The sequence below is a fragment of the Puma concolor genome, chromosome B2 (genome assembly GCF_028749965.1).
Source record: "Puma concolor isolate L17-30 chromosome B2, mPumCon1.1.hap2, whole genome shotgun sequence".
Classification (NCBI taxonomy): domain Eukaryota; kingdom Metazoa; phylum Chordata; class Mammalia; order Carnivora; family Felidae; genus Puma; species Puma concolor.
In genome coordinates this window covers 4,393,433-4,419,330 of record NC_141671.1, presented here as the reverse complement: position 1 = coordinate 4,419,330, position 25,898 = coordinate 4,393,433, and the positions used below count along the sequence as shown (strand labels likewise).

Genomic DNA, 25,898 nt, shown 5'->3' with positions numbered 1-25,898 from the left:
ATAGAGATATGGATATAGGTATCACTTCAGACTCTTGATTATTATTTTTAAAATTTTTTTAATGTTTATTTATTGAGAGACACAGAGACACAGAGCACGAGCAGGGGAGGGGCCAAGAGATGGAGAGACGCAGAATCGGAAGCAGGCTCCAGGTTCCGAGCTGTCAGCACAGAGCCCGACGCGGGGCTCAAACTCACGAACCACGGGATCACGACCTGAGCCGAAGTCGGATGCTTAACTGACTGAGCCACCCAGGCGCCCCAACTCTTGATTATTTTAATTAAGTTTGTTATAACCTATTAGTATCCTATATATTTTTAAAAATTCGAAGTTAATGCGTTTATGTTCTCCCTGAGCCCCAGGACCTGAAAACCCTTTAATCCTGACACACTGCTCGGAGCTCCTGTGCCACGACTGCCCAGGGTATCACTTCCGTCTTGCTTTCCTTAATTCTTACAAACGTGACGCAGTGAAGATTTGTTTCCCAGCGTCTTTGTGCACCATTCCTGTCTGTGACTCAGATTCTCCTTCTTTGTGTTCCTCCTTCCTGGAGTATATCCTTCATGCAAAGTCTGTTGGCAAAAACTCTGTTTTGTTTTCCCAGAAATCTCCTCGTTTTGCTTTCATTCTTTAAAGACAGGCATGCACGTGATCACAAAAAAAAATCTTTAGCCCTCCAATGACTCAGTTGTAGTAAAATTATAAAAGTAGATGGAATAACATGGGGAAAAAAGCATGTAAGACGGTGTTGTTCATTATTTGAAATTCTTATTCTCCGTTTTGGTATATTTGGTAATATACCAGAATATATCAGAATATAATTTACATTTAGCGAGTTGATTTTGTAAGTCTGGCTGAATTCAGGCAGACGTGTTGCCATCAGGGACCGCAAGGCGTGACGCTTCCCAACCTTCCCGCGACCCCTCGGTACCCCGACTGTCCCCATGGGGTGCTGGGCTGGTGGACCGGTGTTGAGAATTAAGGTCCCTGCAGTCGGTGAGTCAGCTGACCCATTCTACATCTACAGGAAATCTTGTCGATTAGAAACAACAACTTAGTGCTCCTTTTCCATTCTGCCTACGACTTAGAAAACTTGCCAACCTGTGATGCTCATACATGGAATAATCAGAAGCGGCCCAAACCACACCACGCAGTAGAGAAAGCAGTTCAGTGTCTAAGAATGTTCAGTTCCGTCTTCCAGTGTAGTGACTGTATCTTCGGCTGGATGAATGCTACCCTCGTAGCAATGAAAGTGTTGTCTCGTCACTGGGAATTAGCCGAGATGTTTCATTCCCTTTACCCAGAGCCAAGGCCACCCAGCCAAGCTTCTTTAAGGCCTTCCGGCAGCAGTGTATTTGGGAGGGGTTCACCCTTTCGTTAAGTTTATTGCTATTGGGGCTTTTAGTTCTATGCAGGTGCCTCGGTTTGACTACCTCCTGGGCCCCAGGATTTGTCTCTTGTTGACCTTGTGTGCAATTTCCTGATAACGCTGCAGGCTAAATTGTCAGAGTCACCAGATGTACCAGGGACAGACTCTGGTTTCAGTCCTCCACGACCTCTCTGGGTTTGTGCTTGCTTACATGGTCACTGGACCAGTAAATGGACGTATGGCTTTTGTGTATTTCAGATTTGGCGCAAATATGATGCTGACAGCAGTGGCTTTATATCAGCTGTTGAGCTGCGGGTAAGTGTGGGGACCCTCGCTGGGTGGATGTGGCCTTGCTCATCACTGGGAACTTGATATATGGACCATGAATTTAATTCCTATGGGCCCGAGAAGCATGCGTTTGAATTTGTTACTTAAAAAAAACCAAAAACGTATTTGTATTTAAAAGGTTTAGGACATGCAAATAACATTGCTCTCTCTGGGAAAGAGACGTAATTAAGGAATTTTTGACACTTTTTCCATGCCTGGAGTCATCCTCTGAATTCTGTGAGCTCCCTTTATTTTAAAGTTTTTATTTATTTATTTTGAGAGACAGTGAGCAGGGGAAGGGGAGTGAAAGAGGGAGAGAGAGAGAGACCGAGAATGCCAAGCAGGCCTCGCTGTCAGTACAGAGCCTGATGTGGGACTCGAGTTCACAAACCATGAGATCATGACCCAAGCCAAAATCAGGAGTTGGACGCTCACCCGACTGAGCCACTCTGGTGCCCCTGTGAGCTCCGTTTAAACAGCGAGAGCCCTCCATTCTTGGATTTATTTGCTTCCTAAAAGCAGTTTGTTTTCTCCTAAAAATAAAAAAAAAACCACAATGCCTAAAATAAGGCGTCCCAAGATCGTTGTGGTTTATTTGCTCCCCATATAAGATGTGACTCTTCTCTCGATGTCACAGAACTTCCTCCGAGACCTCTTCCTCCACCACAAAAAGGCCGTCCCTGAGGCTAAGCTGGATGAATACACCGGCACCATGGTAAGTAGCTGGGCAGTGTGATCTCACGAGGGCAGCCCCCCTGATGCCTCCCCGGGGCCCAGAGTCGGTACCCGGGAGCACCTGCAGACTGAATGAATACAAGAGAAACCTCAAGTCTGGGAAACGTCGGCTAAAACTGAGCTGTTCTAGCCTCTCTCTGAGGACAGGACCGCGTGTATTTGAGAGGAAAGCTGTTCGCCTGTCCCTGGGGAGACCCAGAAAGTGCGGTGAACATCGGTTACCAGGCACCAGGCCAATAACCTCGAAGCCACTTGAAGTCACACAGAAACGGGTAAACATGGACAATCAGTCCCAGGCACAGGGGAAGCCACTTCTTGCCACGAGTCTATTCACGTGGCATGTTGTTCGAGGGCAGCTGAGAGTCGGACAGATGGGAGACGTGCGTCCCGCGTCTCCCACTTATAAGCTGCGACCTTGGGAGACTGTCAACCTGTCCATCTTACTAGTTCATCCGTAAAATGGGGGTTAATGGTACCTACCTGCTGTGAGGGCAGAGCGAGCCGATGTCTCCGAAGCACTTTGCAGAGCGTCTGGGACATAATAGGCGTCCGTACCTGTTAGCTCTTACTGTGGCAGTTGCTGTGGTCCTTGTTGTCATTAGGCTTCCACGACCAGAATGACCCTGAGATCGTTTCGGTGAAAAATGACAGCATGGGAGAGCTGCCTCTGGCAAACGCATCCTCATCTAACACGATGCATTTCTCCAGCCACCAATCAACAGTCTGGCTTCCCTGCCGTTCGTGTCCACCCCCCACCCCCTTCCTTCCCCCAGACAAGTGCTTCGGGCCAATCGGACGCTGTCGTTTTCTCAATCAAGAAGCCAAGAAATTGCTGGTGAAGGCTTACTTGCTTGTAGGATTGTTAGGCACAGGAAGACTTCCAGCACAGATTCACGTTACTGGGCTTCCTGGTGAGCAGTTGGGAGCACGTAACACCAAGAAGAGTCGGTGAATTCTCGTAAAATGTGTGCCACTAGGTTGCCCTCTGGAGGCCTCGAGCTGATTTGGTATTATTTCTGGTATAAATAAATACGGTATAATTTCTGATGCCGTCTCTGCAGGGTTGGCATTGTTCATGCCATTTCGTATATCTGATGCTAGAGGCTTAGAAAGGCTAAGTGACCGCGTCACCACCAAGTTGAATTCTTAAACTCGCTTTGAAGATCAGGTGACTGGGAGAAGTTGAGTTACCCGGCCAAAGGCACCAGTTAAACTGGAAGCTAAGCTCTCTTGGTTTCCAGCCTCTTACTCTGCACCCTGTCCGACGCTGACCCCCAGGCCCCGGGCGCCTGCCCTGGGGAGGAGGGAAGGAGAAGGGCGCTCTTGACCGTGATGGCTTGTAAATGGCCTAGGCAGAAGTGAAGCTGATGCCAAGGGCAGAATCAAACCCCAGGCCAGGATCTCAATCAAGGAAACAATTCGGCTTCTTGGTATGTTGGACCTCTTTTAATAACACGCAAATGGTGTTCGAGATCCTGAGTGAGTACGCACTCAGCACGAAAGAGCAAAGTGGGAAATCTAGAAGCAGGAAGCAGGGAAATCTCGAGGTTTCTTCCCACCTGATTTCCAGCAGCACCTGCCAGCATGGTAAATACCACGGAAAGGGGGAGGTCACCGTAACTGCCTGAGAATAACAAGCAGGTTAGGTTTCCAGATGAGCACTTTCCACCCTTGATCCAACCCGGCGTCAGCACCGGTTGTTTGTAACCTTGATTTTATTAACTTCCAAAACATGCACTACAAGATGAAATACTCTCACTTAGAATCGCCAGGATGTTTCTAATATTTCTTTGATTGCCTTTGAATCCGAGGCCCTCCGCCTCCAACTACGATACTAAACGGCTACGTTCTCACGTAACATGGCTCAATTCTCTTCCCTACTTTTATTCTCCCGGTTCTTGCTTGTCCTTCAAGATTCAGTGAGACATCATCGTGGCCTAGAAAACCTTCCATAACCTTCTTCTGTAGTGGATGCAGGTGCCTCTCCCCTGGGGGTCCCATATCATTGTCTTCACATCAGTCACCCATTTAACCCAGGCTGCAAATATCCACTAAATATCTGCCACGCCCCTGGCACTCCTCGAGTCGCTGGGGATCCAGCAGCGAGCGAACCAGACAAAGGAGAGACTGACAATAACCATAAACATAATAAATAATAAATGATATCGCATGACAGGGGTAACGAGTGTTATGGGAAAGATGAAAAAGTAGAACAGGGCGAAGGATGGCCATGCCAGCAAGGTAGCTAGGATCGGAGGCTGGGGAGTGTAATTTTCACCCTTCGAGGAGGTGAGGCTTGAGGAAGGACCGAGGGTACCGCAAAGCACAGAGACCCTGGGGCAGTAGCCTGCCTGTGGACTTCAAGGACAGGGAGACACGAGTGTGGCTGGAGCACAGAATTCAAGGGCAAGACTTAACGGAGGCCAGACCCCGTGGGGCTTCTTAGCCACTGTGAGAACGTATGACAATGAGTGAGATGGAGAGCCACCAGAGGGGCAAGGAGGGAATCAGGAAGACCTGTGAAGAGGCCACCACTGCCATCCGGGTAAGAGAGGGTGGCAGCTCGGAGGGGGTGGGGCAGCAGAGGAGATGAGAAGGATTGCGAAGGGGAAATCAACAGGATTGCCGATGAGTCAGCTGGAGTCAAGGGCAGCACGGACATCACTTGTTCACCACTTGTTCTTTACTAGCCAGTGACTCCTCTAGGGCGAGGGCAGGTGGCAGGGCCTAGCACACAGTAGGCTACTCCGTGCCCATTGTCAGAACTGAATTTGGGGTCATTACCTAACAGCCAGCTCAGAAGAAACCAGGACAACAAAAGCAAGGTTTGCTCTGGGGACCCTCCTTGAGAGCCTCCACCTCCAGTAAGGCTCATGCTCCCCATCGGGGAGCCTCGTAGATGGCCCATCGCACAGATCCGCCCTTCCTCAAGCTATGTTTGGTGTCCTGGAACTCTCCTTTGATTTCTTCCTCTTTGTACACCAGACCCTCTAGGACAGAGCCAGGAGGAGTGCTCGGGAGTATTGGGCTTGATCCCTTAGGGCTCTCCCTGGGGTCCTTTGTCCCAGAGACTCATCCACAGGGGTCCCCACCGGGCAGGGTATGGGCTGTGCTGAGCCCAGGGGCAGACCCAACAGGGCGGCTGGAGCCCCATGCTGATGACGAGAAGTAGGAGGGGCAGGAAGGCAGGAGTGGGGGGTGAGAGCCGGAGGGTGTGGAGGAAGAGAAATGCACATAGAAAAAGACAATCCGAGTAGGACAGGCCCGGGATGTGTCCCAGTGGATTCCGAGTTCACACCCCTAAATTCCTGAAGTTGAATCTGACATGCTTTTTCTGGGCTGAGGAGTGGGGTCACAAAGTGACCCACAGCACCCCCTCTGTCACCAAAGCCGGCACCTTCTTCATGCTCCTCTTCCAGGTCAGAATATGACCTGGTTACCTGGTTGAAATGAAGATGTGAGTTCATTTAGGGAGAACTTACCAAGAAAGATATGGTCCCTGACCTTCTGGAGTCTTCTGATGAGGGAAAAATTGGTAGAGGAGGGGAAAAAGCAAAAATTCACTCTGGCCGCTCCCTTTCATCCCCACTGCGCACGTCTCTGCCATCGACCATCGACCATCTCGATATCCGGTTCTCCTGACTTTTCAAAAATAAGGTAGGTTACAATGAAGCCACCGTTCTAGACCTTCAGCAAAGGCAGGACAAGAAAAGGTAGATGGACAGAGTTCAAGCTGAGTTGTTTCAAGATGCCGTCTCAGCAGAGTGCACGTGGCATTTTATTTTCACCGCGACAAGGCCAGCATTTACTCGCGTACTGGGTGCTTTAATTGTAACAACTGCGTGTTCGCTCTGTGCCGAGCTCCGTGCAAAGCGCTTTGCAAACATTTGATTCTCACAGCAACCATATAAACTAAGTATGTTTTGCCTCTCATTTTATAAATGAAGAAACTGAGGGTTACAGACTTTAACAGGTTAAATACAGTCGGGATGCAGCGGGGTGGAAATGCCTACCCACATCTACCTCCGAAGCCCGTATTTTCCACCACGGTACCCACGTCCGGAAGTTTAAATACTAAGTCATTAAAAAGAAAACTTTCAAAAGGGGAAGAGTGAACTCTATGGAGAGATCAAGAAGAGAGGACAATTCCTGAAGGAAGAGACGATCAAGGTGAGGACAAAGCCACGTGAAGAGATTAGGATTCTCTTAATATTTTTAAAGATAAGATAATGCAGGAGCTCATGCTATCAAGCGGCACCAGAATTCGTTACCTAGGAAAATGGATCGTTCTCCTCCTGAAGTCCAGAAAGGATCCTAAACGCTGACATCTTATTAAACACAAAATAGGAAGCAAATTAACGAGAGACCACGGGAACAGGAAAGGGTTCTACAAACTTGCTCTGGGAAAGAGACTGCAGATAAGCTGATGCAGGGGGCCAGGGAGGAAGAGTGGCCTGTGACTGCAGAGAGCCCCAGGGTCGGCTCATTCAAACAACCCACTGTCAGGGAGGGGAACGGGCCTGAAGGAAACACGTGGGTGGCTGGGAACGCCAACACTTGGCTGAAAAGACCATGCACATCACCCGTCAGCCCGGCCACGCTGCCCGCCCAGAGCGATTATCTTCACACACAGCCTTTGGCTTTCAGTTTGACAAAGCCCAAGGCGGGCAGAAAATCTGGCAATGTGCAGTTTTTGATGGCTCCGAGCTCAGCCTTGGAAGCGTGGAATCCTGTACAGCAGCTGAGGAGGATCGGAGTGGTCTCACCCAACTTGTGAGTCTCTGGGTGGAGGACCGTCCATTGACCAAGACTACGCTGTTATCCTGTTGTCTGTCTCATTGCCAAAAACTTGTGGTTCTTCCGGTTGTGCTGTGGTTAAGCACTCATTTTTCGATCCAAACTGTCCCGTGAAGATAGGCTCGTGATCAATCAAACTCTGAGTGGCCCCTCACTGGTTCTTTCTGCTCTGAGGTGATAGGTAAGTGTTGAGGAATCAGATAAGAGTTTTCACCCAAAGACCTACTCTGACCAGAAGACTAGAATGAGCATAATGAGATTATGGCCTATTTCATGTTCCTTCCTGAAATTATAGAGGCAACTTACACTTTTCCAATGAACAGACTTGGGAACTGGACTGTAGTGTTTTTTTTTTTTAAGACTTTTTACATTTCCCTAGTGATCTGTGGGTGAACTAACTTTCAGAAATTCAATATTCTCAGAAGAGATTTTAGAACCTTAGCCCTGAGTGATCCACCAAGTGTGAAATCACCTTACTGCCTCTGTAATGGCTTTTTATTGAGCGACGGATACAGTCGGGGCAGCCCTGCATGACAGATTTGGTTCCAAGGTTTGGCATTAAACGCCTTCCTTCAGAAATATAACCTGCTAAATGAATTCAAATGGAACCACACGAGGGCTGGCACCTTTGAAAGCTGTCTGAAGCCCGAACAATGAATGAGTCATGGCAGAGCACCCGATCATAGGAGAAAAGTTGAGGTCTGCAGACCTAATCTTATTCTAACTCCTAACTAACGTTCTGGACAAGGGAGGAAACAGCCTGTTAACAAAATCCAATTAGGACATCTAATTGAGAGGTTCTGCCAATACCTGGTGGGAGGAAAGATTCGCTGTCTGAATAGAATAGCATTAGATAATATTGAGCTTTTAAAAATGTAACTGAATACATGTGGGAGATGTTAAGCTCACATACCCAATTAGAGCATGGAGCTTGAGCTATTGTAAACCTGCAGATTAAAATCTGCAGACAATGGCAGACAAAGAGACATGAGGTTAAACTTGTGCCATCCTCTACCCTGGTCCCAGCTCCTGTCCTTTGGGATTGGATCCAAGTAGCTGGCTTCCTCCTGTGGTGTAGGCACTCAGCTCTCTGATCCACACTGATGTGAAACATGTCTGGACCCAGTCTCGAGAGTTCTTTGCTTCTGTGCCCACCCTCCCTCTGCTGGTGACCTCAACCAGCCTCGTGGCTTGAAATACCAACTAATGGTGATGGCCCTCAATTCATAGCTCTGACTCGGACCACTTCTCGGAACTTCTCAGGTGAACCACGTGGCCAGTTTTCTGATGGGTAGAAGCATAATTTATCACATTGGTGGTCAGTTGTTCCTCAAGCCAGTTTTGAGCAAAAGGTAGGTATTTTCCCCCTTTGAGTAATTTGTACAGCTATGGAGATGGGCCCACATCTTTCAAGGTGAGTTACTACTTGCTTCAAGCTCAACATAATCTAGCTATTAATAGAACGTCTCGTAATGGTGGTGTCATGGAAAATCATGGCTCAGTCTTTAGCCAAGTGTATTGCCGTCAGACTTTTGCTGGATAGAGAATTTATTCTTAAGGGACACAAAGGGATGTGTAATATATCCAAATGTATAAAAATATAACCTGCATTTTAATAGGTTCTGCAACATACACTTTTGGTGCTAAAGTTTTAGAGAAATGGGTTTTCAAATTCATTTCAAATATTAAAACTAAACTGGATTTAGGGAGGGACGAAGGATGGACTGACATGTTTTTTAATGCAAAAATCGGTTACATATACTCTCAGATTTCTTCACCCCATCTCTCCCCGTGTATAGCCTCTTCTTACAAATACATTTAGAGCTGCTGTACTAAATGTGGCGAAGTCACAAAGTTCACTCACACTAGGACTCAAATATGCAGTGAAATGTCTCCCCTCCATCTTGATTAACCTAATCCGATCTTCTTGATTTTAACTTTTAATCCTATCTTGTTTAAAACCTCATCTGATCCTATGATTTAAATAGGATCCTCTTTGGATCATGTTAAGTCTTTCTACAAAAGGAAAAGCTGAGCCTCTCAGATTTCTTAGTCACCTTCATCCAACCCGGACTCTTCTGCAAAAATGGCATCAGGTTAGAAAGAATGGCTTTGGGCCCAAGTGGGGGAGGGGAGGAGCCGAGGTCCCTGGGCACAAGGCTCTCTGACTCCTCTGGTCCCGGGGCTGGGGCCTCTTGGCCACTCGGTTGCTGCTACCTTGCTGGTATTCACAGTGGAAGTGTGTGATGAACTCATAATCCGTGTTCTTAGCTTTGGCTAGCCCATTGGGAAGTACAGACTAGTCCAGCAGCCATCCTTTACCTCTTGCTGGATGTGGGCCATTAATCCTCTGCCACATCTGTATCGAAGTCCACATGTTCTTGCCACAGGACAGACCAGTAAGTCGAGAGGCAAGATGGCGGCTGTTGTCTCAAAGCACATGTCCCCTCAGCATGAAATGTGAGCTTCCTTTATGTTAGGAAGAGGGAGAAGGGGAGGAGGTTGGAGTCAAGAGGTGATGGATGTCTGTAGGCATTCAGAAGCCCACAAGGGTCCAAGGAAGGTTGTGAAACTGTTCTGTCCTTGGTCACTTGGCCTTTGTGTACGGGAATCTGGTCATGGCATTCCCATAAATCTTAAACATAGCGTTATTATTTCTTTATGTACTTCCTTCTCCCCTTGGGTGAAGTGGGTTTTGGGTAAAGCGTGGTTTTTGCACATCTTAGCTGTAACCTGCAGGGCTGAGCAGAGAGGTTTTCTCTCAGCGACAGGTCACAGCAGTGAGGGAAACAGAAGCCACAGGGAGTCAGACATGCTAAATGTCTCCCTAACGTACATCCTCTTATCAGCCCATGGCTCTGGGGTCTGCCCCACCCTCTGGTCCAGCATCATCTCATCCCATCACAGTCCACTGGATCTCAACCCAGCATCCAAACGCTTGGGTGTTCAGAGCGTCTCTGGAAAGCCAACCCACAGCAACTCTCTCCACTCAGTGTTGTCCTTCCTTAGCTGGTGCCCTCCTCCCTCTGGGATCCCCCTTCCAGCACATCTGGTCACACATCTGTGCACTTGACTGTCCTGTCTCTGCCTCTCCCTCTCTTCCTTCCTACAATCCTGGAAGCCTGGACAGGCAGACTTTCCCCTAGATCACATCCTCCTCAACTACTTCTGCCTTCAATGGAAAAATGGTATCTCCTCTGTCCTCTGTAGGGAGTACTCTGTGAGACGGCTGTGGCCGGTTTGGACAGCTGTGGGCTCGGAAGGGCAAGATATCAAAGTGCTTCGGGAACTTTCAGAATGGATTCCTGTTACAAGTACTTCTTATAATCGTTTCCCCATCTGCCTTCCAGATGAAGATCTTTGACAAAAACAAGGATGGCCGGTTGGATCTTAATGACTTGGCAAGGTGAGTGGTGCAGGAATGGAGTCAGACTCGGAAACACCTTCCTAGGGTTCGTGATGACGCATACTTCTCTCTGAAAGGCAGAGGTCAGGTCCTGCCTGAAACCCTGAAGAAGAGTCTCATCTTACCAAATAAGCAGCAGTGGTTCTGAATCTTCTGGGGTAATAGATCCCTTTGTGAAGGTAATAAAAGCTCTTGGGGCTCCTGGGTGGCTCAGTTGGTTAAGTAGCTAACTTTTGATAGTGGCTCAAATCACGATCTTACAGTGCATGAGTTCAAGTCCCATGTTGGGCTCTGAGCTGACAGTGCGGAGCCTGCTTGGGATTCTGTCTCCCTCTCTCCCTGCCCCTCCCCTGCTTGCGCACATGAGCTCTCTCTCTCTCAAAAATAAATTTAAAAAAAGGATAATAAAAGCTCTTCCCCCCACCCAAATGCACAATACACAAGGTTTTCATCAAATTTTATTGATGGGTCATGGGCCAGCCTTGCCTTCCTGGTCCCGCACGAGGACTCCATGAGAAAATACATCTGGGACCCCATTCACTGGCTCTGGGAAGGCTGAGCAGTTAGCTCAGGACAGAGGACAGCTGAACCACACTCCAGCTGTGCTGGCCGGCTTTCCAGCGTGGGTGCAGCCTCCATGGGCACCCAGCACCTGAAGACCAGAGCAGAGGAGGAGGGGGTGCCAGCAGAAGCGGCCCAGTACCTGAGCATTGCTGTCTGTAAGTCCGGGGTTGTACATGATGGGCATGTCAGAATGTTGTCTCAAGGCTAACCGACCCCAAAACAAGCTATGGTTGTCCACAGAACAAAAAAAAAAAAAAAAAAAAGATTTTGAATAGATGGACAGAGTTGAAATCGTTGGATCCAGAATACACAGATATAACCCGGATGAAGGAGCAGTTATGATACCAGGTGCCTCGGGGTGGGGGTGGGGGGTGGTGGATGGAATTGTAGACTGGACAACGATAGAGGGTTTAGCAGTTATAGGCTGCAAGGCAGAAGCATGTATGGCTGGGAGAGAGGAAGTCCAAGGGCTGAGGGTGATTTAAATGACAGAGTAAACTTGGCAAGGTCACAAGCAGATATTAACTTGAGTTCAGGATGACAAAACCCCGTACCAGCTACCGCCTCTCTTGGCCAGTCCATCTGTTAGTTCTTGCAGGGGGTCTGCGAAAGGGAACACACCGGGAAGGATCTCTCCTTAGTCATGACCAGGACACCGAGCCCAAAACTCTATACGGTCTTCTATTCCGGACCTCGCAGGAGCTGTGAGACAGCCTTTGTGTCCTCCTCGGCTCCTTTCCCCAGAACCGTTATCCTAATTTTGGCCACTTTCGTGGAGAAGAGGCATGGAGACACCAGCCAGACCAGAGCCTCTCCCAAAGGCTGAGGACTGAGGGATATCAGCCCTGCGGCCTTGGCTTTATCCCCGGCGTCCCCCTTACTCCTTGAAGCTATCTTGGCCAAGGGAGGCAAGGCTTCCTCTCAAGTGGAGGTCAGTCTAGCTACTCTGAGAGCTGCGTGCGAGAGCAGTCCTAACCGGAAGACCCCAAACATGACAAGCTGGGTGAAAATGAGAGCTTTTAATTTCATTGTTCCCTTCACCAAAAGCGCCCACCCACTTTACTCAATGCAGGTCTCAGAGGTGGCGAGTCTAGGAGCCCTGAGCGCCCTCTGGAGGCTGGAGTGTGCCACTACTCTAAAGCGGCTCTCTACCCTATTGGTTATGATACTGTTTACTCCCGAAATAAAATCCGCAGAAAATATCAACTACCTCGGCCCGAAATGCTAAAACAATATAATGCGTACACTATAACACAGAAAGGGGAAAAAAGGTGAAACACCTAAAATAAAATAAGGTATATTTCAAGTGTAGGTGGGTAGATACAACCACAGGGCAGGCATGACAGAGTGGTGGTTGCTTATAGCTTTTGGTGTAGAAGTAGCAAGAATATATCAGTTCAGTTGTTGACGGATACAAGTATGACCTTTTGGCGACTCGTGCGTCAGGAACTCAGTTGCTGCTGATACAATGACATAAATAATAAATAAGTCCTGATAGAGTTCCATATGGGACAAAGTATAGTCAGCCCTCAATTTACCTGACTCAGTATGCTATCTGAATCATTTACACAGTTAGTAAACTATGTATGCCTTGAGAAAAATAGTCTGGATTTTCACATAAATAGTAATTCCGCTCTAAGTTCAAACATAATTATAAGCAGGATTGGTACACACATGAATGCTTGTGGACATTCCCGAGTCAGGTGAAATATGGGCTGATTCACCCTTCTGTGGGATTTTCCATGCAATGCAGGGCATCTGGCATCCCTGACCTCCCACTGTGGAGGTCAGAGTCCCTCTGTCACGATCATAACCGGAGCCCTCCCCTGCAGCGAGCCAAACATCCCCTCCTATGGTCCTACCCAGGAGGCAGGAAGTACGCCTTCGTCCCTTGAATAGCTGCTCTCATGGCCCGGTGCTGCGTATAGAGGAGGATTCGATGGGTAGCTGTGGACTGAAGGAAGGACCAAAGTAGTGCTGAATGGAGATGCAAAGCAACGAAACAGTTACTGCATTGTTTCAAAACCAATTTGATAAGGGACTCGACAGCGACAACCGGGGTAGACAAAATACAGACATCTGTGTCCGAACTCCCAGAACCAGCGAACGTTTGTGACGTGGCAAGGATGAACCACGGTTGCAGGTAGAATTAAAGTTGCTGATTAACAGACCTTATGGGGGTTATTCTGGATTACCCAGGTGGGCCCCCTGTAATAACAAGGGTCCTTTAATTTATACGCGGGACTCTTCTCTCTACTCCCAGCCCTAGAAGGCAGCGCTGTTACTCTACATACGAGCACCTCTCAAGTATATGTCCTCTGACTGGCAACATAACTTAGGCCGCTTGGTGCCAACCAACAGATGAGAACAGGATTCCTTAGAGAGTTCCAGAATATTCTAGCCTCTACTTGGCTCAAATTAATTCTCTGTCCCCTGAGCATCCAGAAGAGCAATATTTTCCAAATTGTTGCAAACTATTTTGTTTCTACCTTTCCCTGTACAGTGAATGCATGATTTTTGAATGCAGCATAAATCCAGAAAAATACCCCAGACCCATCAGGAATCACACTCTCCTCCCCTCACCTGCCAACCCCCGGTAACCTACTTTGTTTCTATGGATTTGCTTATTCTGAGCATTTCATATACATGGAATCATACAATATGTGGCCTTTCATGTCTGACTGAGGTTCTTTCTTTCTTCATGTGGATTCAAGCGACTGTCTGGTTTCTTTTCACTTCAGCTTGAAGAATTACCTTTAGTATTTCTTATGGGTCACATTTATTGTTGTTAATTGTCCTTTTTGTCCAGTGACTTTTTTGAACTAATCCTGTAAAATCTGTGTCTTTGTTATGGTTGGACACTTAAGTCTCTGCTTGGCTAGCTCACGATTGCACAAAGATTCCTTAGATGTCTCCCACTGTTTTTTGAGGGTCCCTGTGTACAGGTTGGGGCACATCTACACTCAACCAGGCAGCTTACAACTCTGCCTTAGCCTTCACTTCCTGCTTGCATACAGCCTGACGATAAGCCACAGGCGAGAGCTTAGGGCCTTCTCCGGTCTTTCCTGCACAGACACCCAGTCCTGGGCATAGATGTGGCCCCATGCATGTGTGCAGCTCTCTAGATTCCCAGAAATATGTCAGAACTTGTAGAAGACCCTATGGACATCTCATTCCTCCAGCTTTTCCTTTTAATCTTTTTAGTTAGCCTGTTGTTTACCCAGACTCTTGTCTATCACTGCCGTCAGCTGTGACCTCAAACAATTGCTTCTAATTCACTGCTTTTGACAAATCCTCCCAGGTAAAAGGCTTTTTCACTGGGTGAGTTCAAAATTAGGTCAAATAAGTGCATCTTGCAAGTGGGGTCTTTTCGAGAACATCAGAGAAGTCACATACTGGTAATTCTTTGGAAACTGGGCTTTGAAAGAGCCCCAACTCCATTCTGCTCGCTTTAGCTGCTGCTAGAATGCTCTTTTTCCCCGGGACTGTGGGCTCTTCATTTACAGTGGAGTGGAGAAGGGTGGAGGGCTGAAGGAAGTGAAAATGCACAAAATCCACTGTTCTTACCGAGATTTAGCCATTTTTCCAAGATAAACTCTCCTCAGATTTCTACAAGATTTTAAGATCTAGAATTGTGAAAAAGGTATTTTGACTTTTTTGGGGGGGGGGGTGGGCAGTTTTCTCATTGTGGTTATGGAGGAGGGAGTCTTCCTAAGCCCTTACTCTGCCATTGTCCACCAAGATGCCTTCTCAAAAATCTCTCTCTGGCGACTACTAACCCCTGTGAACGTCTTTCCCAGTTAATTGTTTAATTTGTTTTTATAATGTATAAATTCTTATTTTTCAAGCACCTCCCCTATTCTGCAGAATAATCTGGAAATTGCCTGCCCTTTCCTCACCCCAGAGTTATGGATTTGCTTGTAACTGAGAGCAGACAGATCTTCACACGGACTAATTTCTTTTTTTCTTTTCCATTTAGGATTCTGGCTCTTCAGGAAAACTTCCTTCTCCAATTTAAAATGGATGTAAGTAGTGACATGTTTCTAGGTGGGCTTGTGTCGTCCATGTGAGAGGAAGGGAAGAAAGGAAGGCCTCTGTTTGTCTTACTTTAAGTTATCTAGAGACAAAAAAGGCTTACTGTTGAAATCAAGGGATTAAGGGGTCATTGACTCAAAGTTTATAGAAGTTGCCTATGACCCCGGAAGAATTGTCCAATGGAAGCTTCCTGTTGCCAGACTAACACACCGTTTTCTGCACACACAGGCTTGTTCCACTGAGGAAAGAAAGAGGGACTTTGAGAAAATCTTTGCCCACTATGACGTTGTAAGTGTGCCCCTTTGTGTTGCGCTGGCCCTTTTGAGGTAGCAAGCCTGTCTGGCCCTATATGGGGTCATCCTGTCCGTCCTACCCACCCATCCTACCCATCAGACCTTGAACTTATATGACGAATAGCAGTCCTACATGTATGTCACCCCTCAGCTTCTCTATGCAAACTTCTGAAAACTACATTAAAATGGACAAAAGGAGTATTTATGGTTGAGAAGAGAATAAAATCACTTTTTTTTCCCTCTTGGGATCCAAACTGGGAGAAGGCTTCTCCTTCTTTAATCTCCATCTGGAATAGCATGCTCGAGAACGAAACATAAAGAATCAAGTTCAAAACCACATTGAACCCAAAGAAATACAGGCAAAGCGAGCCCTGGTTGACATAATCGCTACTTCTCTTGTAGGATTGATTCTGCGGTCCTTCTTTAGAGAAGAAATAAATAATAATTCTAAAGCACAAAGTGTGACAAAGAGATCACATTTCTTGACAAGGTAGGGTAATGCAAGAAGGAAGAGAAATGAGAACATTAGGCAAAGTCAAAGGAGACGCCGTCCTGAAACTAACCATACTGGACATTTGTGTGTCACATTCTGAGCAGGAGGGAGCATCACCCAGAAGAGGCAGTGCAGCCAAGTGTTTAAGGGTATGGGCTCCGTGACCATCAGCTGGGTATGAATCACGGTTTGTTAGCCACGTGACCTTGGGTAGTCTCCTTACCCCCTCCCCACCCCCCCGTGCCTGGTTGCCCTTTTCTGTAAAGTTAGGGTGACGAGGATAATAATACTGCCTACTCCATGGGATTGTTACGAGGATTCAGTGATTTCACATTTGTAAAGCTCTTAGAAGGGTGCCTGGCAGGTAGCTAGTATTATGTTTGTATTTGGCAAATACACTAAGGGAATAGATTTTTTTTTTAATTTTTTTTTAACGTTTATTTATTTTTGAGACAAAGATAGAGCATGAACGGGGGAGGGGCAGAGAGAGAGGGAGACACAGAATCGGAAGCAGGCTCCAGGCTCTGAGCCATCAGCCCAGAGCCCGACGCAGGGCTCGAACTCACAGACCGGACTGTGAGATCGTGACCTGAGCTGAAGTCGGACGCTTAACCGACTGAGCCACCCAGGTGCCCCGGGAATAGATTTTTTAAATGATATGTTAAAGGTTCAAGGTGAAGCAAACTTGAAATGAATGGATGGGTTGTCATAACTGGGACTTTAGAGAAGAAATGGAAATATTTTAGTATGTATTGTATTTCATAGACCTTTTTATATAGTGACTAGAAAAACTAAGAGTTTACGTACAGACCGAATAATTTTAGTCATTCTTGATTTAAAATATATATTTTGGGGGTGCCTGGGTGGCTCGGTCAGTTGAGCATCTCTTGATTTTGGCTCAGGTCCTGATCTCTTGGTCGTGGGATTGAGCCCAACGTCAGGCTCCACACTGAACACGGAGACTACTTGAGATTCTCTCTCTTCCTCTGCCCCTCTCCCCAACTCACGTGCTCGCCCTCTCTCTAAGATGGTTACAAAAATAAAAATAAAAAAATAAAATCTGCATTTTAATAATCATCAAGCCCTCGCTAAATTATAAAGCAAAATAAAAAAAAATGTCAGCCTATCAAGATGGGTATGATGTGAAAATTTAGTCCGAACTGAAGCTTAATATTTGGGAAGCAAATGAAGTGAGTATATATCACGTTAATGCTATTTGCAAGAGCCAAGGACCTCAAAACTACTGCTTCCCATTTGTTTATGTGGGGGTAGTTATTGACAATTAATTATTTTTTTAAAGTTTATTTATTTATTTTGCGCGTGCGTGCGAGAGAGGGCAAGCGGGGGGAAGTGAGGGAGGAGAGAGTGGGAGAGAGAGAGAATCCCAAGCACCTGATGGGGGGCTCGAACTCACGATCGTGACCTGAGCCAAAATCAAGTGTCGGATCCTTAACTGACAGAGCCGCCCAGGTGCCCCTACAATTCATTCTTTTAATCTCTGTGGAACATTTCACATCCTGCCCAGAGAAACTACCTGGAACATGCCATTTCTGAACCTATTTGCAGTCACAAAAGAATACTGATTTGGACGATTCGCCTAATTTATTCTTTAGCTTTCGGACTTAAGTAAATGATATTGGATTGATTGGATCTTTTATCTTTCAGAGTAAAACTGGAGCTCTGGAAGGCCCAGAAGTGGACGGGTTTGTCAAAGACATGATGGAGCTGGTCCAGGTGATTTCACGAGGCCGTAGAGATCCATCGTGGGTTGGGGTTGCCATTCTGAGGGATCCCACTGTTTATTTTTGAGCATCAGTGGGACTGACGATTAATGCTAGAGAGAAGATCTAGGGACATAGTCTATTTATCAACTCTGAGCTTCTGTGAGACCTGACAAGTCTCCCTTTGTCTCTTAAGATCATTTGTAGCTTCAGTGAAGTAAAACCCCCATAGAAGTTTCTTGTTAACATCACTAAAAAGCCATCTATTTTAGCATGGAAACATGGTGCCAGTGTATACATTACGGCTTTACGCTTCATTACAGAAGGGCTTTTTCCCCTGGACTTGGTTGTTAGAATACCTAAAACCTTTTAATTTAATTTCATGAAATAAATCCCATATTTGGAATTTCTCCGCCCACCCCCCACCCCCCACCCCATCTTCCCAGGGCTGTTCTAACGCCCAGCCTAAAATTTTGGCTACTTATCTATCAAGACATTGTCCTGGTTCAGATGGATAGGATTTAGATTATAATCTACATCACAAAGCTGTTTTATGTAGTGTAGACTGTTTAAAACAAGCAGTCTCCGTTGAGATCCCTGTGAACTGTATTTGACTGGCTGCCTGATCTAGTTAATTTGCAGCTCTTCTATGGGACCCTGTAGCCACTGAATTTCACACTCTCCTAGCCTTAGAGATATTTTGAGGTTAATACAGGACACAGTGTTTCTGCCCCGATTGGTCCAGATGGAAGCAATTGTTAACTGGTTTTGGATTCCCAGACCTGTTTAAAAACCTGATTAAAACTGTGGAGTTTCACAGCAGAAAGTTTCCTAAAAATTTACCAATTTTTGCATAAACCTCCAGGAAGTCCACGTACTGTGAGGGAGCAGGAGTGAATGAGATCTTTTTCTGACCTCTAATCAGGATGACGGACGTGTGTTGTTGACCTCCTGAGTCTTGATGTCCCCATCCAGCTTCCCCTTGCCTCTTCCACACTCCCTTCGTGTGCTGGCCCCGCTGGGAGATTCCACGGGCACCTGCCCAGCCAAATGGTGCATGGGCATTGGTGTGGTAGTGCCTTTTACATTGATTGCTAAGGAAAAATCCCACTGTACTTATTACCTCTTTAATGCCAGAATGATTCCTGTAATAGAAACTGAGCAATTATCTGTGGGACATTAAAGTCGCACGGCAGTAGGCTTTGCCAAACCGCGGTTTTAATTTGCTTTTGATAGATGCACGGGTGCTGAGCCTGCTTCTCAGCTACGTGGCCTCCTCTGAGCAGTGAAGCCAGGCCACCTAAGTGCACAGTTCAGGGGCTTCACATGCCTACAGACCCTTGTGATTGGCACGGCGTTTGGCAATGACTTCCAAAGGTTACTGGGAGACACAGAAGTAAAACCTAACCTAGCAACAGAGTAGGGAAGACGTTTTCCCAGAGAAAATCAGAGAAGGGGAAAATCGTAGACCATCCCAAAACATGCATTTGCCTCACTCATTGATAGATTCGAATCACCTCCATGGGAAACCAGAGGATCCCCATCACTCTTGTCCTCGCCCTTCTATTTCTGGTGCAACAAAACGGTTCCTCTTGTATAAGTACCAGCCAAGTTAAGAGAGTGGGTTTTCAAGGACTGAGTGAGACCATGGTCAGTAGTACAAAAGCAGTTGACAAGGGCTGATTTGTTGAGCTAAAAAGTGGGGACAAAGTAGTTAATTATTAAAGTTCTCCTCTGAAGCCAGATAACTGAGGTACATATCTATATTGGGTCTTTCCCAGTAGAACTTCTGCGTTGCTTAAAAACTATTCACCGTATAATTTGAAGTATGTTGTCAAGGGAGAATCTTTGGATAAACCTGATATTTCTCATCAAGGACCACAGGGCAAGCAAACAAACAATATCTGGAATTTCTTTTAAAAGCAACTATCCGAGCACGCCGTGGAGGTCTTGAGCTGGCTCAGGTTCTATGTGTAGAGTCTTGGTCAGGATCGTTGATGTTTGCGATAATGACCCTGACGTAAGCTTATTGCATTCTTGTTTTCTTTCAACCATGTATGATACGTATATTGAATTTGTATTAACAAGACTATCTGGTTCCCAGAACACCACTTTCCCTGATCTCTGGAAAATGGCGCTCAGGGCTGTCCTCTGTCAGTATGATGAGACGGCAAGGTCCTGGGGGATATGACCCAATAATTTCTGCACAAGATTTCTGAAGAGTCTGTAGGTCCCTCAGCACGGCATGAAAATCAACGGGAGAATCTGTACCTTAAGCTAGAAAGTAGAAAGGCAAGACGTTCAAGACGCTCAGCTTATTCCAAGGAGTAGAAGCGTGAATGGTAACGTTAGAAGCCAAACATACAGGGATGCCAGAGGTGACCAGGAGGTCTGCCTGGAGGGGAGGAGAGGTCCTGCCCTGGGCTCCCCAGAGTTCCTTCTTTATCCTGCTAGACACTGCTTCTGTTTTTCTCTGTTGTTGGCAAGATGATTAGCAAGGGGGGGACAATACTTAACCCAAGAGACTGTATCTAATATACGCCCCTCCAAAGAGCTATTAGCCCGTAGCACACATGTTCTCATTTCTTTTCATTTTTTAAATGATAAAAATGATACGGAGAGAAATCTGAAAGTAGAGAAAAGACAGAAGCATGATCTCTACATTTGAGTAGACCTTCCATTAACAGACTTCATTTCTGGGTGTATTCTGCATGGGTTGAGCTCCACGGATAAGCATTTCTCAGTTACAGTCACTGTTTTAGTGTCTGTAGAAGATTTTACCTGTGGTTAGATAGGACTTACCTACACATTCCTCTTTTACTAGTAATTTATTATTTTTTTATTCTTTAAGTATTTAATTTGATTTTTTTTTTTAAGTAATGTCTACACCCAACATGGGGCTCCTCTTAGGAATTTAGACTGTTTACCCTGTTTGTGACTCAAAGTAAAACTTAGTATTTTGGTAGGTGCATCTTGTCTCGGTTTTAGGCTTTATCTCAGGCGTGGAATCGAGGGATTTGCATGCTTTAAAACTGCTGGCACTCACGGTCACATTAATTAATTAATTAATTAATTTGTTTAATGTTTGTTTATTTTTGAGAGAGAGATAGAGACAGAGTCCGAGCAGGGGAGGGGCAGAGAAAGAGGGAGGCACAGAATCTGAAGCAGGCTCTGAAGCTGTCAGCTTCCAGAATCTGAAGCTGTCAGCACAGAGCCCGATGCGGGGCTTGAAACCACAAACCGTGAGATCATGACCTGAGCCGAAGTCTGATGCTTAACTGACTGAGCCCCCCAGGCGCCCCCTACTGTCACATTTTAGAAAGAGCCTTGTGCGTTCATCCATTCCCTTTCTCCCCACCCCACCAGAAAGCCAATGGCTTCATTTTGAGCCAGGCTTTCTATCAAGGAAGAGGGCAGGCAGGAATATGTATGTATTTTTCTCACTGGGATGTTAGTGACTTAACGTGCTGCCATCCCGAGTGACAGACTTCTAAGAAAAGACAACAGGAGACAAGGGAAAGGCACTGTCATCCCCAACAACCAGTGTTGGGGCTGTGGGACCCGGTGATGTGCTTCCTAAGCTCCTCCCGTCACAGCGCGGTCCCCTGTGATCGCCGCCCTCCAGGGGACTTCGCACTGTCAGACGGGGCACCTCTGTCTGCCTGCAAAATGACCCTGAAAGAACACCAACCAGTCCCCCCTTTCCATCGTAAAACATGCAATGGCGGGTGATAATTCGAAGACACGTGGGACAGGACTGGTGCTGGAGGTGGCCTTTATTACCCTGACCTCTTCCAGACAATCCGAGCCTGGCTGGCAAGGGCCTGGCCGAGGTCTTAGGCGGTGAGGCCTTGGCCTCTACCTGTCGCCTCGGTGTTTTCAGACAGCAGCACGGCCGATAAACAGAGTGGCGACAGGGAACACGTTATAACTTTGCACGGTTGGAGAGTGAGGCGCTTGCTAATGAAATATTCCCATCGGAAGCACTATCATAAGCGGTTTCCAACGAGCACTTGCCACGATCAAAGCCATAATTCTGTTAGGGGCCATAGGGGGCGCAGGCCGGGCCTGGCGTCCTGATGCTGACTCCAGCATGGGGACCAGGGAAGACAGGGTTCGGACCTCCCCTTTCACTGCTTCAGGAGACACAGGGCATACAGGGAAGGGAGGGCACACGCGGGAACAGGAAGACGGCGTGTGTAGACAGTCCCTCACAGATTCCATGGCTGGAATGGAGCACTTATCACGGGCAGGCACGAGGAGACAGATCCAGCCCTACAGGCTCCCCAAGGGCCCAGGATTCAAGGGGGACCGATAAGCATTGTTCAGCCAAATACTCCAGATCCACTCGCACACTTTCCCATGAGGTGGGTAAGAAACTAAAAAAATGCATTTTTACACGGAGGCTGTGGCAGTGTGTGTGGTAAAGAGGTGAGCTCCGGGACCCCCTGCCTGAGTTCGTATCTGGTTCGGACATGTACCTGCTGTGTGACAGTGGGAAGGTTAGTTAACCTCTCTGTGCTTTAGTTTTCTCATCTGTAAATTAGAAGTTGATAGTAGGGGCACCTGGGTGGCTCAGTCCGGCTTTGGCTCAGGTCATGATCTCGCAGTTTATGGGTTCGAGCCCTGCGTCGGGCTCCGTGCTGACCGCTCAGAGCCTGGAGCCTGCTTCGGATTCTGTGTCTCCTTCTCTCTCTGCCTCTCCCCTGCCCACGCTCTGTCTCTGTCTCTCAAAAATAAATAAATGTTAAAAAATTTTGTTTTTTAAAGTTGATAGTAAATACAACCTCATAGGGTTGTTCTGAAGGTTAGAATCATTCTGTGTAGAACCGTTAGAACCCGTGTGCTGGTGACTTATTATTCAAGCTGAGGCCCCCAGTGACTTCAGGTGATTTGTCTTCCGTGATCCAAACATTTTTGAACAGTGGCATCTGGGTCTCCTGACTCCTAGTGAGTTGTCAAACATTGAAAGCATAACTCAAAGGGTGCCTGGGTGGCTCAGTGGGTTAAGTGACTCGATTTCAGCTCAGGTCATGACCTCACAGTCTTGAGATCAAGCCCCAAAGAGCACAGAGCTCCGCACTAAGCCTGCTTGGGATTCTCTCTCTCTCTCCCTCTCTCTCTGTCCCTCCCCTGCTTGTGCGCTCTCTCTCAAAATAAATAAATTAACAAAAAAAAAAAAAAGAAAGAAAAAACAAAAGCATAACTCAAAAGGTCGAAAGAAACTTCCCTTACCTACACCCACATTCATACCCTCACCCCCAAACACACATTCACACCCTCACAAAATATTTCCACTCCCTTTAAGGAAATAATTCCTTTTGCAGTAAACAAATTAGAAAAAGAGAGTTTAGAATAGCTTGAATGAGGTAAATACATTGGCAAATTAATTCATGCTAATGTGTGAATGACTACCACCTGAGTCTTTTCTTTTCTCTCTCTCTCTTTTTTTGTAAGTTTATTTTGAGAGAGATGGAGCATGAGTGGGAGTGGGCAGAGAGAGAGGGAGAGAGAGGGAGAGAGAGAATCCCAAGCAGATTCTGCGCTGTCAGCACAGAGCCGAACTCATGAACTATGAGATCGTGACCTGAGCCGAAACCAAGAGTTGGCTGCCTGACCAACTGAGCCACCCAGGCGCCCCACACCCAACTTTTTTCTAAGCATGGGAATTTGCTAAAAGGATCCTGGGGGCAGAGGGCCACTAGTTGGAGATTAATTCATGCTAATGTGTGAATGACTACCACCCAAGTCTTTTCTAAGCATGGGAATTTGCTAAGAGGATCCTAGGGCAGGAGAGGGTGAGGATGCTGAAAACCAAAAAGTCCCCGCTTTGCATAAGAAAGGAGCTCCCAGTATGGAGCCACGGAGTGTAGCTTGCTGTTTTCAGGACTTCTAAGCCATCTCCTGGGCCACACCTCTACCTGCCTGTCACAGACACCCAGGGAAGTATCCCGAGGGAGCCAAGTGTTGACAATGTGTTCCATATCAGCCTTTTTTTTTTTTTTTAACATTTATTTATTTTTGAGAGACAGAGCTCGAGCAGGGGAGGGGCAGAGAGAGAGGGAGACACAGAATCTGAAGCGGGCTCCAGGCTCCGAGCTGTCAGCACGGAGCCTGACGCGGGGCTCGAACCCACGAACTGTGAGATCATGACCTGAGCCAAAGTCGGCCGCCCAACTGAGCCACCCGGGCGCCCCATGCGGGCCTTTTGAGTTTGAATTTATTTTCCTGTCTGGTGCGTATCACAGTGTTTTCTTAGCCCCCAAATACGCCTTGGAATAAATCCTATGTCCGCAGCTCGGTGGCATCCTGTTTTAGTATTTCATTTGTTATAACCCTTTTTAAAATCAGAGGCACAAACTCCTCCCACGGGGAGATAGTGAAATGTGTCTCCTCTCATCATGCGGCAAGACAGCATCCATGGTGACAACTGTCTGCTCCAAGGCAAAATATCTTTGTCATGGCCTAAATAGGCAGGCTCTCCCTAGAGCCGTAGAGAAGTGATGTGGGGCTGGTTCCCTCGCCCAAATAGCCATGCTGGGAGGTAAACGTGTTGGCGGGACCCTTGACAACACTCGGTGGGCCTACGAGATGGGACCACCCCCACGGCCTGTCTGCACGGAGCCTCCCTAGACAGGCAGGCTGTCCCCTGAGCGTAGTGAGCATGGGGCGGGGAGGGGGCGGCATTCAAGGGTGGGGCCACCGTCGGCCCGTCTCCTGACAGGCTCCCTTTGCTGTCCTCAGCCCAGCATCAGTGGAGCAGACCTCGATAAGTTCCGGGAGATTCTTCTGCGCCACTGTGATGTGAACAAGGATGGAAAAATTCAGAAGTCCGAGCTCGCGTTGTGTCTTGGGCTGAAAATCAACCCATAAGCCCCGGGTGCTTTGTCTTTTGCTCTTAGGATGTGTCTGAGCTCCTGCTGGGAAAATTGTATCTGTGCTTTGCTGTTGGGGACACCGGGGCAAGCTTTGTAACAAATGGTGTGGTGTTTTAGGGGAAGAGGGGGGGTCCTAGGGCCTTCTTTCTAAGGCCATGATGTTCTCCTGCCTCACTGAGAGCCCCCTGCAGTGTCTGTGTTATTCCCCCCCCCCAACCCGGGCTTTCCTGTCCCCCCAGAGAGTCAGCTAACCACCTGCTGAATCCGCTCCTGCGTGGCCTCCCTCAGGCCCCAGGGGCTCAGGGGAGGCGGATTCCATCCACCTGTGCTCCCCTTGTGGGCTTTCTGAGTGATGAGTGGCGTCTCTGTTGCTCCTGTGATTTTCTACAAATCAGTTCTGTCATGGAAATAAACCTATAGCTGGAAACAAAGATGCACGGGTCATTGTGCTGGCGTTGTGACCTTCAAAATGCTGGACCGGATGGTCCGACAGACCGGTCACGTCTCTAACTTGGGGTGGGTGTGGTGAGGAAGAGAGAGAAGGGCGGGATCCCAGTGGAGTCTCTGCCAGCTTCCTTCCATAGTCCTCGGATGCCCTGGCGGCTGAGTTTGCATGAACGTAGGAGTGGCCAGTGATCACTTTTTATTCATTGCGTGGAGAAGACCAGAACACTGCACCTGGGCCAGCTTTTGCTCTTAAGCGCTCTGAAATCTTACGTGGGCAGAAGGGAGAAGACAGAAATCTGGAGAAAATGTTCCCAGGTAATGCAAGCCTCTGTTCCCCACCCCGTCCCTTCCCTTCCAACAGTGTCCTCCAGTGAATCTTTGATCTCCAAGTCCCGCTCTATGCCCCTGAGGGTCTGGGCCCCTCTGCAGGTTGCAGGGCCCCCCTCGGACCCCTGATCCTTCACTCCTGGGGCTCTGACACACTCCCCATGAGAGGGGGCTGCTTCACCTGGGGCAGGTATGGAGAGCCTCACGTGAGGCAGGCCCCACTTTATTCTCTAAAACATCCCTACCTCATGCCAGATCGTAGAGGAACTTCAAGTTTAATGCTCTAAGTAATTCAGAAAAATTGTAGTGTAGAATGGTGTATTCCGAGCCATTCATAACCCAAGAAATTCCATCATTCTCGGGGTTCCCCTCAATGGCAGGCCCTGGCCTTAACCTGGTTCCTCCCCCTCAGGTATCCCTTCCCTCATACACATAATATCAACAACTACCACCAAGTGCTTTCTATGTGCCAAGTTCTTCTGGGTGTTTGTTCCATACTTTAAGTA

General features: G+C 47.4%; 1 protein-coding gene across 1 annotated transcript in view; it reads left to right on the top strand.

The window, feature by feature from the left end:
- SCGN (secretagogin, EF-hand calcium binding protein) overlaps nucleotides 1–25,052 on the top strand; it is a 36,198-nt gene extending 11,146 nt beyond the window's left edge. Inside the window, exons 5-11 of the mRNA XM_086706078.1 lie at nucleotides 1,628–1,684; nucleotides 2,334–2,411; nucleotides 10,579–10,634; nucleotides 15,178–15,223; nucleotides 15,462–15,521; nucleotides 17,685–17,753; nucleotides 24,485–25,052. Coding sequence (XP_086562204.1) covers nucleotides 1,628–1,684; nucleotides 2,334–2,411; nucleotides 10,579–10,634; nucleotides 15,178–15,223; nucleotides 15,462–15,521; nucleotides 17,685–17,753; nucleotides 24,485–24,613 — 495 coding nt within the window. The 3' untranslated portion in view covers nucleotides 24,614–25,052. The remainder of the gene's footprint in view (nucleotides 1–1,627; nucleotides 1,685–2,333; nucleotides 2,412–10,578; nucleotides 10,635–15,177; nucleotides 15,224–15,461; nucleotides 15,522–17,684; nucleotides 17,754–24,484) is intronic.
- Nucleotides 25,053–25,898: the final 846 nt, after the last annotated feature.